This window comes from Tachypleus tridentatus, chromosome 7 (genome assembly GCF_004210375.1).
Source record: "Tachypleus tridentatus isolate NWPU-2018 chromosome 7, ASM421037v1, whole genome shotgun sequence".
Classification (NCBI taxonomy): domain Eukaryota; kingdom Metazoa; phylum Arthropoda; class Merostomata; order Xiphosura; family Limulidae; genus Tachypleus; species Tachypleus tridentatus.
Window position 1 is genome coordinate 48,763,292 of NC_134831.1, and position 21,319 is coordinate 48,784,610.

The 21,319-nt window shown below is 34.3% G+C and overlaps 1 protein-coding gene across 1 annotated transcript in view; it reads left to right on the top strand.

Annotated features, from left to right (window-relative positions):
- LOC143255608 (bromodomain-containing protein 7-like) overlaps positions 1-20,368 on the top strand; it is a 102,016-nt gene extending 81,648 nt beyond the window's left edge. The window contains exons 13-15 of the mRNA XM_076511496.1: positions 1,177-1,353; positions 8,994-9,034; positions 19,572-20,368. Of these exons, the coding sequence (XP_076367611.1) occupies positions 1,177-1,353; positions 8,994-9,034; positions 19,572-19,862 (509 nt within the window). The 3' untranslated portion in view covers positions 19,863-20,368. The remainder of the gene's footprint in view (positions 1-1,176; positions 1,354-8,993; positions 9,035-19,571) is intronic.
- The last annotated feature ends 951 nt before the right edge of the window (positions 20,369-21,319 follow it).

Sequence of the window (21,319 nt, forward strand, 5' to 3'; positions counted from 1 at the left end):
TGACATGCATCTGACCCCTACCTGTATCCATAGAGTTAACTATTCACATGATAAAGGAAGAAAAGAAATATTATACTTTTCATAATATTAGCAGTTGAAATTTTCGGAGTAAAAAAATATACAGATCAAGAAGCGTGTGATTTGGACTTGTATGTGTAGTGGGTATTATATAATTGGAAAATATCTAGTAAATTAAAAAACGTTTATTTATTATCTGTTAACATTTATTGAACTATTTTTGCTGTTTTGACTTGACAGAATTATTAGTTTTGCATGTATGACAATTGTTTTAAAAGTTAAACTAGAACTAATCTAGAAAATAATGGTAAAAATACTGGCAAATATCAGTTTTTGTGAGGTTTTATAATAAACTTGAAAATAGGTTAACAGACAAATATTCAATCAAGAAAAAGACTTTTTTTTTTTGTCACAAGAGGTGGCTAGTTACCATTAGTATTTAGCATTAAATTTTATTCAGAGTAGCTGGGGCTGCAAAGACTTAACATCAAGTTGTTGGGCTTGTCTCAGCTTTCCCATGCTATACTTGAATAGTATTACACTATAGTGCTATACTTAAATAGGTAGGTTTCAAGATCTAATATAAAATTTGTTATTTAAATATCCTGTACAAAATGCCATTTTCAGGAAAGGCTAGAGATTGGGAATGACCTGTAATAGAATTTTTAGAAACTTTTAAGGGAAGAGGATGATAGGTAATGTTTAGAAGTATTTTTTTGGGTGGCTTCATTTCATTTCTACTTTTTATTTCAATGCATCTCTTCAAGAGTAACTGCCTTCCCACAACTGGATGCAGACAGAGAAAGTCAGTAGGAGTTGAGACATTGTGGGTATAAGTACATAACTCCACATCCTCACAATTGAATTTCTATGATGCTGACTAGTTTTTATGTCTGTTTGGGTTTTATCCAAGAGATGGGATATCCCCAGTGCTTTCAGGTTCTGTTACCTCTTCAGGCAATCTCTGTCATGACTTTTGACTTATGACCAGAAAGTGCAATAATTTATATATGTATGTAAAATAGATTTGAAATTTCTTATATTAAAGAAAATAATAAATATACTTAAGACTATTAATATACTAAAAATATTTCAATACATCATAAAGTAATGCAGTAATTTTTAAAGTAATATTCATCAATCCTTTATAAACTGCAGATGGACAGAGACAAGAACAAAGCAACAAAAGCAACTACCAGAAAATTCAGCACAAATTAAATGAGACTTGTGGCTTACTCCAAGATTTAGCCAAAGTTCAGCACCAACGACTGAGTGCCTCTCCACCACCTCATTTATCTCATGTATCTGGTCCCACTGCTATTGAACATGAAATTGGTGAGCATTTCTCAAAGTTTTTCTCTTGTATAACAAAATGAGCATGAAAAATATTAAAAACATGGTAATACATAAAAACATTTTCAGTATCAATGTTTCAGAATTTCCTTAAATTTCTTTGTCAGCATTAATATCTTAGAAAAATTATATTTTAACTACATAAAAAAATTGTATTCAGCGAGTTTTCATATTTGATCGGAAGTTTAGAAAGAATAGATTTATATGGTAACAATATAATGGAATGTACAATAAAATGTGTGGCATACATGTTTTTAATAGATAAATGTAAGAAATTATTATAGAGAAAGGTTTAAATATAAGTATTAAAATAACAATAAATATCAAATAAAAAACTGAAAACCTGGAATTGGTTACATTAATGATAATAGGAAGGAGTTGATATTATTTAGTGTTATGTGATTGCTGAAAATGTAGGGGGTTTTCATTAATAAAGTGTTTGTAATTTTTGTTTTTGAACTTGAAAATTTTAAAGTATTCTAGAAGTATAGTGTTGTTGTTCCTCTTAGTGTGCATTTCGAAACAAGACTTAGGTGGATTACTTAGCTTACATCGTTTTCTTGCTGAAATTCCCATGTACTTGTGTGCATGTATTTGTAGGTGACATATGGTTTTTACCAATATAGGTAGCTTTACAACTACTACAAGTGTATTTATATATGACCTACAATGACAAGTGACAGATAGTGTGTTTGGTTTAAACATATTTTTAATTCTAAATGTTGGCATTGATACTAAATGTAGCTTAATTTGTGGGCAATATGTTCTGATTATTTTACAAATTTGTTATTTGAGTTTAAAACTTTGTTTGCCAGTGAAAGGAATAATAAGAAATATTGGATATCTTGAGACTGTCACTTTATAGCAGGTTCAATTTATTTGTTAAAAATCCTCATTTTATTAATAATGTAAGAAATTAAGGAGATAGCCATCACTTTGTAATATGTTATGAGTTTTTGAGTGAAGACTGAGGAAGGCAGAACAGGAAAATGAGTCAGTTTGTAACTAATACATTTCTAATCCACCCTACCTTAATCCTCTTGGTGTGGATTCCTGTACGTGGTGAGAGGACCTCCCAGAGAAGGTTCTGTTCTTTTAGTTTACCTCCTCTGAGATCTAAACATCCATCCATGTGTTTGCCATGCTTGGTGATCTGTGAAGGGGAGGAGAGGATCTGGATCCTGGTGGTTGAGGGTTTAACCCTAACACACCACTTTGGCCTTGAATTTCTGCAGATGGGCAGCCTTGGAGTACCCCCCCCCCAGGGCCAATTGGTCCACTTGGGCTAAGTTCAACTAAGTACCAGTGTTGGATGTTCCCAGTGGATGTTGTAGACATTGTATCTGATGTTGATGTTTGGATATAGTACTTCCAAAACCCTGGCATTGTTGCAGTGTTCTTGTTTGGCACTGTAGTGTGTCCTCTTGTGGGTGGGTTCAGTGGGCACCAAAAAATTATTTCTTTGTTATGGATCTCTCAAATAAAACCTTAAATAAAATAGTGAAAAACAGTCTATAGGTAAACAACCACATCTTGAAGATTCTGAGCAACAACCTTCAACATCTGTAATTCCTGTACCTCATTTTCTCATATTGGATTATCTTTCTGACAAACATTTAGGGCAAATGTCTCCCCTTTTTTTTTATTCAGAAGGGACTTGCTGGCTCTCCAAAATCAGTGAAAAAGCTTTGCTCTGGTGACATATTGGTGGAAACATCCACTCCTAAACAAAGTAAACTTCTCTTGCATTCAAAGGTGATTGGAGATATACCTATTGAGGTTACTTCCCTTGCTTCTTTGAATTTGTCACAAGGAGTTACTGTTGAGAGGGATTTGATAAATATCCCTAAGCCAGAGATTCTTGCTGGTTTCTCCACCCAAGGAGTTTCTGTGGTAAGACATAACTCCACTCACAAAGATGGAATTATGATGCCAACCAATATTCTCATTTTAACATTTACATCACCACCCCACCTGCCACCGTGAAAATAGGTTGTCTTAATTGCAAGGTATGATCATATATTTCAAACCCTCTCAGATGTTTCTGATGTTAGTGGTTCGGTCAATCAAAGACATCATGTCGTGGTTCCTTGATGTGTGCTTGTCGCAAGGACCATGATGCATATGAGTGTGAAACAGACCCTCATTGCATTAATTATAATGGCTTGCACCCATTTTACTTTTGTTTCTACCATAAGTGGTTGGAAGAAAATAGGTGCAGGATTTGAAAACAATTAAAAACATTACTTACCCTGAGGCTTGAAAGTTACTGTCCCCCACTTCATATCAGACATATGGTGCTGCACTTTGGTCCACTACTAGTGCATATCTCTCTCTGCTTCTGAAAGAATTGTTTTCAAACTATTTGAAAAGTCTTTTGCCCTCTATGGTTAAGAAAATTGATGAATCAACATCCATCTCTGTACCTAACATTCATTCCAGCAAACCCCAAGATCCATTTTCTTTGGTTCCAGGTATGGGCATTTCCTTGGGTACATCATCTTCTCCCACCCTAAGACACAAAACTATCAGTCGTTCATGTCCTCAATCACTGGAATCTTCTTCCAATGACAGAGACCTGTCCAATCAACCCATGGAGGATCCATGGAGGTCAATAGAAGGGTTCTCCACCCAATTTGCCTACACATAAATAAAAATGGCCATTTTGATACAATGGAATTGTTGAGGTTTACATTCTAATCTGGATGATATCAAAGCAGTGATTAGTTCTTACCATCCTGCATGTCTTTCCTTACAAGAAACATTTCTGAAACCTTCCGTTACAGTCACCTTCTGGCAGTTTTTTTCATACAGAAATTACAGGTTGTGTGATGGATGAATGCATGGCAGGGTGGCACTGTTGGTCGATCAGCATTAGCCCACCCTTTCTTTGCCATTTGATGTGCCTGTGGTGGCCATAGTCATTCATGTTTTCTTGAGCTACACCACCATTGTTTGTTTTCTCTACCCATCTCCTGAAGAAACGTGTGATCAGTCAGACATTGATGCTCTCATTAAACAGTTGCCATCTCCCTTTTTAATCCTGGGAGACTTTAATGGACATAATCCCCTCTGGGGAGGTGCTGATTGATGGGATGGGTTGCTCTGTAGAGTGTATGCTCTTAGATCACAACCTTTCTCTTTTCGATACTGGTTCTTATACTTATTTTCATGCACCTTGTCAGTCTTTTACTGCTATTTATCTCCCAGTTTTCTCCCCTTCACTATTCCCCACTTTTCATGCAGGGTTGACAGTATCCCAAGAGGCAGTGATTATTTTCCTATAATTTTGATAGATGCTGGCTGTAGTTGATGCCACCTGACATGTGTGCCCTAGTGGAAGCTGGATCAAGCCAGTCAGCTTTTATTCATTGTTCTCACAAACTTGATCCTGCCATCATTTGTAAGCCATCAATGGATGACTGCATGGCAGCAGTGACTGACTGTATTATACAGGCAGCTGTTTGATGTATTCCTAAAACTTTGACATATTTTCCACAATATCCTCATCCATGGTGGAATCTTGCCTGCCACATGGCACGGAAGGCTCAAAATGGGCCTGTGATACCTTTTGTAGGTATTCCACACTCTCGAACTGCATCGTTTTCCAGCAAGCTCATGCTCGTGCTTGGTAGGTGAGACATTAAAGCCAGAAGGAATCTTGGATTAAATTCACAGCCAGCATCTCTTCCACCACCAGTTCCAAAGTCATATGGGACAAGATTTGAAAGGTCATGGGCAGTATAATTCTTTCCCCCTTTAAATCTCACTCTCTGATGGCCAGGAAGTAGCTGATGCCCAGAGCATTGCTGATACTCTTGGTAAAAGCTTTTGCTTGGTATCTAGCACTTCTGCTTCATCCTCCACCTTCTTAGCCATCAAGATTCAGGCAGAGTGATCACCTTTTTACTTCCAGGCTAATCATCTCTATGCTTATAATCACCCCTTTTCACTGGTGGAACTCAAGCTAGCCCTTCATTGATTCAACCTGATGATATACACTATGAGATGCTGTGCCATTTATCTCCTACTTCTCTTGTTATTCTTCTGATTTTTTTTACAGGATCTATTAGGAGAATGTTTTTCCTGATGACTGATGCCGGGCTATTGTCCTATCTTTCTCTAAACCTGGGAAGAATCCCAAGATTCCTTCAAACTACCATCCAGTTGCTCTGAAGAGCTGTCTCTCTAAGATCTCAGAAAGGATAGTTAATGTTCATCTTGTTTAGTTTAAGAAATCAAACAACCTCCTCTCTCCCACCCAGTGTGGGTTCTAATGAATGTTTCATCATGGATCACCTGAATTGACTTTAAATGTCAATCAGAGAAGCATTTCTCAAACAACAACATCTTGCTTCAGTATTCTTTGATATTGAAAAGGTTTATGATACTACATGGAGGTGTGGCATTTTATGAGACCTCCACTTGTATGAGTTACTTGACAATTTGCCCATTGTTATTGTAAGGCGATTCCAAGTTTGTGTGGGTTTAACACTTTCCCATTCTTTTCTGCAGGAACTTGGAGTCCCACAGGACTGTGTTTTGAGTGTTACACTTTTCAGTACAAAGTATAATGCCCTCACTGAACAACTCCCTCTTACTGTTGCAAATGGGCTTTATGTTAACAACTTTCATCATATTGTGTCAGTCATTAAACATGAGGATTATTGAGTTCCAGCTACGGACTGTTTTCAAGCGTTTACTGAAGTAGACCACAGCAATGGTTTTAACTTCTCTCTCTAAAACTGGTTGCATGCACTTCTGCTGCCAATAGGGTATTAACCCTGATCCTTAATTTCGTGTTGGTGAAGTTGTGCTACCTGTGGTCCCTGAGACAAATTTCTTGGGGCTCATCTTTGATAGAAAGTTGATTTTTATACCACACATCAAGCAATTATGAGTCAAATGTACAAGGGCACTGAACATCCTCTGTGTCCTCTTTTTCACCACTTGGGGAGCAGATCAGTGTTTTATGCTGAAGATGTATTGTGCTCTTATTCAATCAAAACTAGACTATGGGTCTCTGGTCTATGGCTCTGCCATGACCTTGGCCTGGAAGATGCTGAACCCCATTCTTCATCAAGGACTTCAGCTTTGCACTTCCCTCTGCCATGGTTTGTTGTGGTTTGGTGGTGGTTCACAGAATCTCCTCTTCAGTTTCTGTGTTCACTGCTGAACTGTAAGCAATTTCTCTTGCCCTGGATTACGTAGAAGCTAAGCAGTACTCAATTTTCCCTATTTATATTGACTTGCTTAGTCCTCTACTGGCCTTGGTATTGCTTCATGTTAGTTCTCACGTTGTTCTCGCCGATCTTCAAAACCAACTGGCCCATTTCTCTTTAACATCTACTTCTATTCAGTTCTTTTCAATACCAAGGAACAAGGTTACAGACACAGCAGCTATGTAATGTATGTCTACTCTGGCACTATCACTCATGTGGCCAGTCCATACATGGACTATGGTCCTGCATTTAAGGCTCAGCTACATGCCAGTTGGCAGTGGACTTGGTGTGAGCAATATGAAAACAAGCTTTTCCAGATAAAATCCTCTACTAGACTTTGGTTGTTTTGTTTCTGTAAGGATCAGAAAGAAGTTGTTCTAACTAGGGTATGCATTGGTAGCAGATTTTTAACTAATTTTCTTTTATCTGAGACTGATACACTATTGTGTTTTTGTGACATTCAGGTCACAGTAAGCCACGTTTTACTTATTGCAATTGTTATGACTCTAAATGGCAGCACCATTTTAGGCATGTTTTGTTCCAAGGTTTATCCCTAACATTAGACAATGGTGATGGTGACACTGTCCACATGACAAATGTTTTTAGTTTTTTAAAGGCCATTGGCCTTTTTAATGCTACTTAACACTCTTATGAAAAGACGTTTCTAGTCCTGATTTCTCCAAGCCCGTTCCCCTGGCTGTGGTTTCGCTAGATAGTAGATAGGGACAGTGGGAATCTCGTTAATCCATTCATTAATGGATTTAAATGGCAATTTCATTTAAATACAAAATTATTAGCCTAATATTAATAACCTTTCAAGTTGCTCTGGGGCCTATCAGGCCCCACTTTTCGTAGGAGTGTTAAGTTTTTAATTCAAAAATTATTCTTTGTTATTTTTAATATAATTCATTTTAAGAATTAAAGTACAATTAGTTTGACATGAAATTAGAAAATGGCTGTAACATCAAATTACTCGAAACCAGCATTGGAAAGGCCAACTTCAGGTGACTAATACTGATGTTTGAATTTAGATGTTATTCACCCTGGCAAGTTATAATAATTAAAATTATGCTAGAGAAAGCCTTTTAAAACTTGTATTACTTTACTTTCTGAAAAATGCTGTGATGTCAACTCAAAACTAGGACATGGAAAGACCAATTTCAGGTGACTGATGCTTATGTTTGAACTTGCATGTTATTCATCCTGGAGAGTTATATGAATTAAAATTGTGACAGAAAGTCTTTTAAATTGGATTTAATGCTATTTAATCAGCTGCATATAATCAAATCTCAATATGGCAGGAAAAACATTATGCACTATATATATATGATATTCTTCCCTGAAGCAAAACTCAATTTCATGTTCAGTAATTTTTATTGAAGAATGCAATTTACTCCTACCCTTTCAGTTATTGATAACAGCAAACATCTTGGTAGTTGTGTATAAGGATATGAGAAAATGACATAATCTGTGTTTCTACACTAGATATATATATATATATATAAAGATATATATATATATATAAAAGTTTTATTACAAACTCCAAATCAATATACTCAAAATATCTCTTGATACCCTGTGTTTGGGGTGTCTTTAGATCAAATTATATACTTCCTGGAGTGGTTTTAGACTCTGTTCTTTTTATTTACTCAAAAATTTGTAATTACTGTCTTGAAAATAAATAACCATGAAGGGGAACACATGATAATGGGAACATGTTGTTTTGGATATTTTTATATATGAAATAGTAATGGGACAATTGCCTAATAACAAATTTTCAAAACATAAATGTTCAGTAATTAATAGCATTAAAGGCTTGAGTCACACTTGTAAATTTTGTGTTTGTGTTATTGCTGGTGACATGCTATTTTTAACACCCTACCATTGCTTATTTCCTTTGTTTGCTGGTAAAACATTAACACAAACTCAACATGTTATATATTTGGAAAGCTTTGTCCATTGGCTATCATTTAAAAATTTTTTTGTTTGTGTAAGGTATGTACTCAGATAAATTTGTCCCAGAATACTGAGGACATCAGAATGTGCACTTGAGAAAGCCTGGCCCTTAAACTAGATAAATAAATGACAACAGAACATTTTCTGGATTTTTTTTTTTGTGATTGGTTGAAAGCATCAAAGAAAATTAATTTCTGTGTATGTTTTATATCACACAAAGATGGGTATTTCAATAAAAATAAGTTACTTAAAAGAAAATTAAATACTAAATAATGTATTTTCTTTAAAAAAAACAATTTGAATTTACAATATACCTCAGAGAGTTTTGCCAACAAATTAAAGTTTTGTCAGAAATATATATATCAGTTGAAATAGTATTATATGAATTAATTTGTTTAGATATCTTGAAATGACTTGAAAGATAATCATTTTCTGTATCCACAGCTGATAAAGTTCGAAACAAGTTGACTGACCTAACATCTCAGGTAAATTCACAAGATTTTAATATTATTGTGATGAAATAATAAAAATGCTTGTGGTATTGTTATGTATCTTTATGCCTGTTTTATTTGTAAATCTGTTTGAGGTTATATCACATCTCTACTGCAGTACTAATGACAAGAGATTTATCTGGTGTAGACTAATGAAGGTTTGTTATATAGAAATAATGTCTTTGTTTGTTTAATCACTTTTAAATATTTTTACAAATGGTAGCTATGTGATATTACTCCTGAATTTAAGGTGAGTAATCCAAGTACAAGAAGGATTCAGTGGATGGTACAATAAACCTTTTTTTCTAAAATCAAACTTTTTTTCTTTGCATTGCATATCCTTAATGTCGATTATGTCAGTGGGTATTTAAAAATGATAATTTCTTTTGTTTATATTTAGTTTTTGAGACAAATTACCAAAACATGTACACCTGTCAAAAGATTTAATATCTTTGCTTATAGAACAAAATTCTTACTATAAGTGTTAAACTCACCAGCTGTAGTTGTCTTTGTGTACAGGTAGAGTAAGTTTAATTTATAAATTTTATTATCAATGATGTAAATGAGTTTGTCATCAAAATTTAGTTTATAATTTGTCTCAATATGATATAAGTTTTGGTTTCTTAATTTGGTAAAAGGACATTTAAATACTTTCTCAGTTTTCACTTTTGTTTCAGATATTCTTTCATTATGTGGGTTTTTTAATTATTACTAATTACATACACTGACTATAGATATAAGCAAGTCAAAATTTAAAATAATGAACCCTCATCTTTATGTTTTGAGATATCAGTAAAATTTAGAGACTCTTCACAGAATCTCTTCTCAACTTTTCAAGCTTTAAAAATACTTAGTTACTCATGCTTACTTCCCATAAGTACATATCTTCTTAACTAATAGAAAGGTCATTATGATATTTTTATGTTAATTTTGGTAATTTTTTTCATTTTTCAAGCATATTTTATTCAGTGTTCCAGTGAGTAATGAAATTTTTTAAACATTATAGATCAGATTGAAAGTCACATAAATTACTGTCATTTGGGTATATTCAGTTTTATTGTTAAGTTTTTAAATGCATATTTGAAAGATACCTGTATTAGCTTTTGGATATTCAACTTGTTGAGAAAAATGTATTGTTGAGGAAGTGTGGGTTCTGTAAGCAAAAGATCTCAGTCCTGATGTAAGTGCCAACTTATTTTTTATGCATGTTATATATATATAAGTAACTAAGCTGTAAAGATAAGAACTTGCAGGTAAAATATAAGTATTACCGAAAAGAAACATTTGATGTTAATACAGAAGTTTCTTGCAGTTACATAAATGAAAGTTGACAACTGTAAGATGAATTTTGTTTTTGTTTTTCACATGAAGTCATCTTGTACTCAAACTGACTGAATTATATTCAGAGAGAAATCTTTAGCAAAAATATTTTCTTGAAAATTCTAATTTTTTTGTGTGTACCATATTTGTAATATGTACTAAAAGGATAATAAACATCATGAAGATGCATTAAGTAAATATGAAATTTATAGTAAACGTTAATTCTCCAGCATAGGTTTGGTCCTTTGGACTGACTCCATACACACGGGGTTAAAGCTAGTTAATTAAATCTGCAGAGAGTAAAAGTGAGTCTTGTCTTTATATATGCAAAATCCAAAAATACTGTTACTGCTTCAGCAATCTGGTTGTTTATTTAGCTTGAGAAATACATCTCTCATTACCAAACATTAGATTTAAAATGTGTAAATTATGTAAAACAGAAGTAATAGATTTTGCTTTTGGTTGCAAGTTTTTCTTATGATTGTATTATGTAGCCAACTCCAGTCAACAGTGGGTGACTAAATTCAGTGTTGCTGATGTGTATCTCCTCATTCCCATAGCAAAGTCATTGTGCTGCTATCTATGTTTCATGCAAAAGGTTCAAGTTCTGCAGTTTATGGTTCTATTCTTTGGCCTAGTATCTGCACCATATGTCTTCTGCATAGTTGTAAGCACTCTTTCTCATCACCTTACTGCCTTGAGTCTGTGTAAACACCATTATATGAATGAATGTCTACTTCTGGCTCCATCTCTTCAGTTGGTGGAGCAACACACCCAGATTCTCCTTTCAGAAGCTACTAAGGCTGGCTTTCTTATTCAAGCTAAGAAATCTATTCCCTTGCTGACTAAATATATTGTGTCCATCTGGGTGTATTCTTAACATGTTTTTAAACCAGGTTCAACTGATTCTCATCTGGCTCCAGGTTGTGGAATGGACAGTCAGGTTTGTACTGTGTAGATGGTTTTCTCTCTTGAATGTGGTCATCCCTTGAGTCTTTGATTCTTTGGGACAAGTGCATCTTCAGCCCCTTCAGTAGTTGCTACACAGATCATGAACTGCAGTTCACTGAATTATCTACTCTCCTTACTGAGGAGCAACAACTTGGATATTGAATGGTAGTTGGATTGGACCAACACTATTGTTCTTCCTGTACTGCTTTCTTATCCTGAAATTCATTTCATCACAGATGTCTAATTTCAGGGATGAGTACATATATTGATGGTCAAGAAGAATTCCATGGTCTATGGATGAATGACACATCTTCCTTCCACACCAGAACTTCTTGCTGTCCAAAGAACAATGGTTCAAAGTCTAGTTTTGTTGAAGGGAAAAATTGCTATGGTTACTTCTGACAATTCTATAGTGGTATCTTACAATTTCCATCAAAAGAACACATTCTCAGGACTTCTTTTGTCCTTAAACTTTGGATATTCCCTACTGTGCTCACCCCCATCATATTGGCCTCCTGGCTTGCTTTGTTCCAAGGGTGATAAATTTAATAGAATATCACCCATTACAACCTGACTGAATGGGTGCTACATTCCAAGGTTTTCTGATGGATTTGCTCTCAGTTCAGATCTTTGATTGATGCATTTGCCATTTCTTGGAATTGTCAGTTTCAGGGATTTTAGTCCCTGGTACCTCATCCTTAAGCTTTGGCAACAAATGCATTCAGTCAAGATTGGACAGGATTGCACCTCTGTCTTTCCCTGACTTCATTTGTTATTCATAGTTCTGGCTGTTATTCTGTCCACAGCTTGTCAAGTTCTGTTGATAACCCCATATTGGCCAGCCAACTATGGTTTCCTCTTCTACAGTATCTTCAAGAATGTCCACCTCTGCCATCTCCTCTTTGGCCATTTATGTTGAGGGAACCATGGTTCGACATTCTACACCAGTACATTACAGAATTCAAACTTCATGTATGGAAGTTATGCAGACCTTCATATAACATTATAGTATAACATATAAAGTAGTCTTGTATTTGTCTCAATCTGTCCACAGACCCACAATGGCCATTTATCAATGGAAATGGCACTGTTACTGTCAGTGGTGTCTCACAAGGAAAGTGAACCAAGTACACCCAAATGTGCCCATTACATCTTGTTTTTTGATCTGGCTTTTTGGTAAAAGTCTAGCTTCATCTACTGTCATTTTATATCAGACAGCTTTATCAACTGTTTTTTGATATTCTAAATGTCAGAAAGTATTCAAATCCTCTATGCTATTCTGCTTTTTCATTTAAGGTTCTTCATCCCAAACAGCCTTTTCCATTATCTAAGTGGGATATTAAGATGGTATTACATGCTTTGTCTGAACATTCATTTGAGCTTTTAGCCTCATATACCATGTATCACCTTTCCCTTAAAGTGCATTTTTTGTTGCTGTAGATGTTGTACATCAAAGTTATTTGCACTACATATATATATTCCACTTATATCCTACTATACCCTGATAGATCATTTCTTCCTGAAACTCTGACAGCCAAGTTAGAAGATACATCCTTCTCACGAATTTATTTGCCAAGTATTTCTAACCTCTACAACCAGTTAGAGCCATATTGTTTGTCCTGTCAGAGCACTGGGGTTTTATGTGGATTGCACCAACTCCTTTCAGGGTGCTAGAAATAAATTTTTTTTTCATTGGGATCCTTCAATTTCCAGAGTTTTATCCCCAACCACTTTGAAGAGGTAACTTTGCAAATTGATCCATATTGCTTATTTTTGACATTCATCAAATTTACCACATTTATGTCTGTCTTTAGCTGTCTGATTGAATTGAGTGGTGGAGAACACTGTGTGGATAGGTATGTGAATTTCTTCCAATACTTTTCTATCATTTTATTTACATGATGTAGCAGTTACTTCTTCTGAAGGTTTTTCTGCTCATCCATTTGACTAGATCTGCTAGATTATGAGGAAGTGAGTATTGTTTTCTTTTCCTCTTCTCACTACTTTGCAGGGTCCCATACATTTTTTTTCACTGTATCCCACTCCCATTTTATGCTCATGGATTGTGGATTGTCATGAGTAAGAGGGATCCTGTCTATCATTGAATTGAAAAATTGAGGTTGGTTTACTTTAAATTTAGGGAAATTGATTTATCTATTGCATTGTTCCTTGGAATACCTAGTGCATGTCCCAGCTTTTACTAGTGGAGCTAGGGAGTTCTTAGCACACCCATTTTCCAGTCTCTGGGTAGGTGGAAAGAGACTTTTCTTTTAGAGTGTTTGAGTGATTTCCTTCATTTCTGGAGAAGAGAGTGAAATTGTGGGCCATGCTATATGGACCTGTGGATGCTTTTTTCCCCATATGTCAGCACCAGCTTATGTGGGAGCCTATTCATAATACCAGTTCAGATTTAACACTCAGCTATCTGGTTGAGGTGTGCATGACCCTTCATTTGATCAATATTGGTTCAGAACATTGTTCTTGTAAGGGAGTCCAATATCTCTTCATAACTCTGAATGCAGAGTGATCCCATCCTGGGTTTTTGGTAGAGAACAGTGTTCCATATCCTCTCCATAATTCTGGAAGCAAGTGGAAGACTCCTTGCCAATTTGGTTAGGGAATAATGATGAATGTTCATAATTCCAGACTTGATGAATCCTGTTCCTTTAATTGAGTAAGACGTACACAATTCTGTCATTCTGATCTTGGGGTGTTGTCTTTTGGGCTTCTTCAGGTATGGGAGAGTTTGTCTATTTCAGTGTTGGTTACTTTCTTATTGTGATTCCTGTGGTTAAAAAAGTATCTCTCTGTAGCCACAGGTTGGAATCCAGTCAAAAATATATCTATTGGAGATCCAATAGTCTGAGCGATCAATGTGGAATATGGGATCTAAGACCCCATAATCTCAACTCTGAGTTGTGGAACCTTGACTCTTTGTTTTTTTATGTATTACAGTTTCAAATAGCCTGAAACTGAGTTAAATGATTACTTAAATTTAGAAGTTAAATAAGTGCCAATATGTGTCCAGTTATGATATTTGCTAGCAAGATTTATACACAGTTTATTTTTTTAATACAAGTATATTTTAATATGCAAACAATAATACAATTTACATTAATGGTTATTACAGATAATGAACTGTGTACAAACATTTTACAAATTTACAAACAAAATATCAAGTCATCTTTTTTATCTCAATCTTCCTTTGTCTTATCGAGGGGTCACTATGAGTGAGTTAATTTTGAATTGATGTATGTATATTTCACCTAACAGGGGGTTAGTTAATTCTGCATTCTTCATTTTTTGGTTATCGTGCATAGAGTTTTTTTGCAACTGAAGTTATGTAATGTTTTAGTAAAAATACTAATGTCCAGTGTGAATCTGATGAAGTTAAGTGGTTTCTTATGTTTGAAACTTATAAATGTTCCTGGTCAAATATCTGGTGTTTCTGATTAATAAGTGTTAATCACAGTTATAGCTTCTGAGGTTTACAGCATACTAACTATAGCAAACCAGTAATATACATTGTCTCTTGGTGCATTGTGTTGGTTACATTTATAGGCACGAGGAGAGATTCTAGAAATATCAGCCTGCACAGTAGTATAGATGATAAAACTAATTAAACATTGGCACGTTGAGTTCCAGAAACATCTGACTTTGATTGGTCTTACTATACAAATTACCTTAAAATTTGAAGGTGTGAGTTGTTTAAACCTTTTAGCTGTTTCTGAGAGAGGAGCTTTTTGTTTACTTCTTTGTACAGGTGGCCATTCTCAGTTACCATGTCTCTGCATGTGAGATTGTGTCATCCATGGTTGCAGAAAAATGCCCTTATTTTTTGTTTTGTTTATAGGGCTCTTATTGTTTCATCAAATGATGAGGATTTTTTGTTGAAATTAACATATTTAAAACAGGAAACAGTTGGAAGTTATAGATTGAATGTATAATAAATTTTGTAACAAATTTCAAATTCTGGCCGTACCAAATTGAAGACAACAAATATGGAAAGTTGCAAAAGAATATGTTTGTCCCAAATAAGAATTATTTGAATTGTTAATCTCTCAGTTTGGGTGTCCATATGTGGTAAGATAACTTCCCAGAAAAGGTTATGTCTTTTCAGTTTATCTTCTCTGGGATCTGAACATCCACCCATGTGTTTGCCATACATGGTGGCCTGTGAAGGGGGCGGAAAAGATCCTGGTGGTTGAAGGGTACACACAACTTTGGCCTTGGAGTGGCTCCACAGGGTCAATCAGCTGGTCTTGTTGGGCTAGAGCCAACCGAGTACCAGCATTAGGCATTCACAGTGGGTATTGTGGACATTTGTGTCTGATGCTGGTTCTTGGGTATAGTACTCACAAGACCCTGGCATTGTAGTACATCCCCTCATAGGACTTCATGGTGGGTAGGGTTCATGGGCACTAAACCTTTTTTTTGTTTATTATGGATTTCCCAATCCTTGAGAAAAAAAATAAAATAGCTGATTGGTAACAAACCATGCATAGATGACTCTATTATGAAATCACCACAATAATCAGAACCAATCTCATGATTTTTAATTCTCCACTCTTTATCACACCAATCCTTGGGTCAAATGTCTTGTTGTTTTTTCATCCAAAAGGGATTAGAGTCAGTTTGCAGACTGGGAATATCTTGGTGGAAACATCTACCCCAAAACACAATGAACTCCCTTGTGCCATATCTCCACTTGTAAAGACAGGATTATGCTGCTGACCAATGTCTTAATTTTGACATTTACGTTGTCTCATCCACCTGCCTCTGTCCAGTCAAGTTATGTGTACAGTAAGGTTCAGCCATACATTCCTATTCATGTATTCTAAAAATGGCTGACATGGGTATTAATACTTTAATTAAAATAAAGTACAGAACAATATTTTGACTTTCTTGACCTTGAGAGTTTGTAATTGACCATTATTGGACACATCTTAAGGACAACAGTGTGGATGGGTATGAGATTGTAGGGCCATTAAAGTTGCATGCTAGGTTATTAATTAATATAAAGGTGTTCCTTTCTGTTTGTTCAATTTTGATTTGGGTTCTTGTGTAAGTAGGGCTTTTTTGAATTTGTTTGTATTTGTATCTCTAATTGGTATTTTAATGTTTTCTATGGTTATGTTCTTATTTGATTTGCAGTGTTCAAAAACATTTGTAGGTAATTTTTTTTTATTTTCTTTGAATCTGGTTTTCATTTTTCTGCTTGTTTTTCAGATATAGAAGTCATGATTAATTGCATTGTATTTTATAAATAGTGTTGGTGTTATGTTTGTCAGTGTAGTTTTTACATACTCTGGATTTTAATTTTGTACCTGGTTTTTGAATAAATTTAATGCTTACTGGAATGTTTTGTTGTAAGTTTTTGTTGTTTTTCCAAATTTTAGTTGTTTTTTTTGCTAATATCTGGAATATATGGTATGCCACTGTGTAAGGTTTAATAATTTATTGTTTCTTTGAATTTATTATTGTTTGTTTGACGTTGACTGTGTTATTGGTCTAGATGTGTATGTGTGAATAATTTTTTCAGTGGATTTTGTTTTATTTGGTTGATTTCATTATTAATTTTATCGAGTAACCATAGTTTTGTGGCTGTGTTTATTTGGTTTCTTAATATGTTGAGTTTTCATTTTGTTTCTTGTGCTGAATTCCATGGAATATATAGCTCAGTATGGGTGATGTTTTTGTGGATTTTGTTTGAATTATGTATCGGTTCTTGTGATCTTGAGGTTACGAAATGTCATTTGGTTAGTTTTCTCATGTTCACAGATGAACTTAATGTTATGGTGTGTGGGGTTAACATGTTTGAAAAAATGCACTTAGATAACCTCCCACTATTAAGAAGCTTTAATATGACTTAAGACCTTTTTGTAATCAACTGTGAATATAACTGGTAACTGGGCATACTGGTAGTCTTAGAGTTGAATATCTTTTATTTCAGTTTCACTTTGTCCTATCTGTGCAACTGCAATAAAGGTATCTTAATACAATATTCAGTGAAATTAATTTTTATCAGACTGAAATTGAGAATGTTACATAATACAGTACATTAACACATCACTGAACACAAGTCTTAACAAACCCATTTTACTGAGATACATTATGAATATGTATATAATGACAGATTTTCCTACCAAAATAAATTGGAGTTAACAGTCAATCCATTACTCCTACACTTATTTCGATAGTCAGTATTTGTAAGTTGAAGAAAGAAGAGAAGACACGAGTTTTTAACATTGAACTATATTCTAGGTTCATTGTGTGTTCTTTGTTGGCTCTTCTACAACATAAATCTTCACATTACATAAATTGATAGCCAGTCCATTGATGAATCAATGACTTGTTGATAGAGAGAGTGATAATTCTCTAGTAATCTAATGTAATGTAACTTTTTCTGCCTTCTTTGAAGCAATGTTCTGAATCAGCTCATTATAATCTAAATCTCTACCAGTTTTGTGTTCAGTTCAAATCACTGCTAAACCAGTGAGGCATTATTGTGACACAGAATAATGCAGATAACTATTTATTTTGAACTTTCCAATTGAACTCTTATTGAGATGCAACTGTTACAGATATAGTGAAGGGCTGCCAGTGGTGTGTACTTTTTTTTTAAATTGGGTATATAATTTTAAAAAAATTTAAGTTATTCTCTAGGGTCTGTCTCCCTCAAAGTGTAAAGATACAATTTTTCATCCCTTTTTATGGTCATCAAAATTTTTTCCAAATATTTAACATCAAATGTGAACCCATACTTGTTCTTCAACTGCATCATTTGGCTAAATCTTTCATCTAGGTGAACAATTGTTTCATTCATCATACCATTAAATAATGTAATGCAATATTTCTCATTTGGATCAATTATGAGCTCATATGATTTTCTATCCTTTAAAATTCTACACTTCTTTCTTCCACACTGTTCTAGAAAATTTTATTTTCCTTAATAGGATCATCAAATGATCCAGCAATGTTTTTAGTAACTTCCACTTATTTTTGAAAATCACAATATCTGTAATCATTTGTATAGTCGTGAATACCTTTTAGCATTGTCCCTGCAATGTCTAGCTGCATACTGATATTTCACAGTTGCTTGCTCACTTTGTTTGTGACAGGATGTAATACCAGGTAAAAGTGCTGAGAAAAATTTGAATGATCAACCAGAAAATCATTAGCTTCACTGTGATGGTTTTCTGTAATTTTATAACTGCTTTATAAATTGCAAGTGCCTTGAAATGTATAATATTTACATTATCAGTGCAACTCTCCTCTCAAGTTTCATGCAGAATTTTCATTGCATGTGTAACGCATGATGTTAGAACCATCCATCTTTTTGTTGAGGATGGAAAGAGATGGTGAATTCTTTGCAAATTTCCAAAATAAGTTAAAGCTGTTTCACAAGACTTGGCTGCATCATATAACAGTAAGTTTATATTGTTGTGACTTCCACAGGAAATGTAAATGCAGAAAACTGGTATTATTATAGACATTAATTAGAGCAATTTCACTTGGAAGTTTTATTTCTTACTATAAAAGAAAAGTTATTATAACAAAGTAAAATGAGTTTCTCTTTCCTGTCTTACGTATTTGGGCTGGGCTTTTTTCCAGTAAATGTGGATATTTGTTTAGCTTTAATTTGTGGAAGGTAGAAAAGTGTTGTAGTTTAATTTATGAACTTTAAAAGGATTCCAGAAACTTAAATATTGTAAATAGGGTCATGCTTGAACGTTTGATATTCTTTTAAGTTCTGAAAGTTAATAACATATGTGTATTGATTTTTATTAATGAAAGTGTTAGCAACATAGTTACAAGTTTTATTAACTAGTTAGGTGAGAGAAATCAAAATGTGATGTACCTTCACTATGATTTAACCTTGTAACCTTTTTTTTTTTTTAAGTTATAAGAAATTGTCATTTTACGAATAAAATGTGGTATTCAGTTACTGGAACATGAAGAATTAGATCAAAAATGCAAGTGAACATGGTTCAAAATATAGGTGTTGGAATTTTAATTATAATTGTATTTTTTATTCAACAACTGGTGCAATATGGCAAATACTTTTCCAAATTTTATATAAATCTTAAAAGACTTATTTTAAACATACGTTGCAGTGAACATACAATGAAAAAGATATTTGTTAATTCTATTTAGTTGTAACTTATTCTTGTTAAACTTGTATTTAAATGATTTTATTTTAAAAGTGACTTTTTTCACCTGTTTATAATGAAATAACCTTTTTTTTCTTTTTCTTTAGGTCAGCCCAGGCTCATTGGTTTGTGTTGATAGTGTTAGGAAAGCTTTAGGCATAACTGCCACCACTACATCTTCAACCAGTGCAACTCCAGCCTCTTCTCCTGCACCAGGTACCAGCAGAGCAGATGAGGAACTTCCTTGTAACCATGATGGTGACTTTATCACTAGCAATTCACCATCACATATGTGTACTGAAGAGATTAATGAGCAACCAGTCCTTGACCCAGACCTTCAAAATTTCCTTGAAACTGGTCCTTTGTTACACATCTGTGCTTCTCCTACTGCAAATTGATCCAAAACTTTTAAGCATATGGAAAATATATCTTGCAGTGAATGTGGCTGTTACAATAAATATTGCATGTTTAAGTACCATTTTCTTGTGTGTATGTGTTGTAACGGGGTTTATTATTGTTTCTTAGTGTGTATATAGCTGTCAACAAATAGGCATGTTTAAGAAATATTGTCTATATGATGTTTCAAACAGAGTTTTATTGTAAACCATTAAATATTTTAGTATATAACAATAAATTGCAATCAGAGTAAGTTATGTACTCAAAGAGAAACTAAAAATCGACCTGGTTGTCACTGTAGCTAATTAAATATACTTTCTTTACGCTTCTATTTATAAAGATTAGAATACGTTCTGTCATCATTTGGGTACTCTGGCTGTGTACGATGTTTGACCATTTTAGGAAATTTGTTAGTCATAAATAGAATTCTAAGCTAACAAGGTAAGCCAGACTTCATAATAAGTGTACAAATGAATGATAAATGAAAATAAAGTAATTACGTTCAAAACTAACTAGTACTAGTACAGAAAATATTATGAATGAAAGCAATACAAAATAGATAAAAGAGCATACCTTACATAGAGAATCTGCAAAAACTAGTACCTGTCTTTAACCGAAGTAGTTAATGTACATTTATTTGGGAAGTTGCTCTCTGTAACACCAATTTCTCCAAAGAAAACTTGTTGCAATGTCCTCCATGTAACTTAGTTATTGGCCACATGTTTTACTTTAAAACATGTCAGGTTGTTATAGCATCAACTTTCTCAAAGCAAAAAAGTAAATGTTCTTTCTTATAAGAAGGCACAAAACAATTAATACAAAATAAAATATGTGACCACTATCAGGGGCGTAGATTTTTTACACCCGATGTGGGGGGATGATTTTTGCAACCACTTATGTGGACTGTTCAATTTGCAAATTGGTAATCTTTGATTATGTGAACCTGAAAGCTGTAAACATGCAGTCACAGAGTAATCTTGTTGCCACGATACTTGCATGTATATTTAGACCTACTGACTGATACGAACTATCGCTTAGATCGAAAAACTTAGAAGCACGCCTATATTAAAGATGTACATTTCGGCTACTGAAAAAGCCTACATCTAGGCTTAATTATGTAATTCCATTGGTAAGAACACGAGAATCACAAGAACAAACACAATTTGTAGGCCTGTGACGCAATAAAACAATTCAACAGACCAAACTGTCGGGGGGGGATGATTGTATGCACCATACCCCCACCTAAAATGTAGGGGGATGTATCCCCACCAGGATCCACGCCCCTGACCACTGTAGTAAAGAAACGTTAACTGTAATAAGAAAACAACTAGTTCAACTGGATATGTGGTTTGTCCAAAATCTTTAACCAGTGGTACCAGTCTTGACTATCCCAAATAAATATTTAGGAACGGCTGAAGGAAGTAATTTATTACGTTCAATCTTTTCTAAAAGCCAAAAA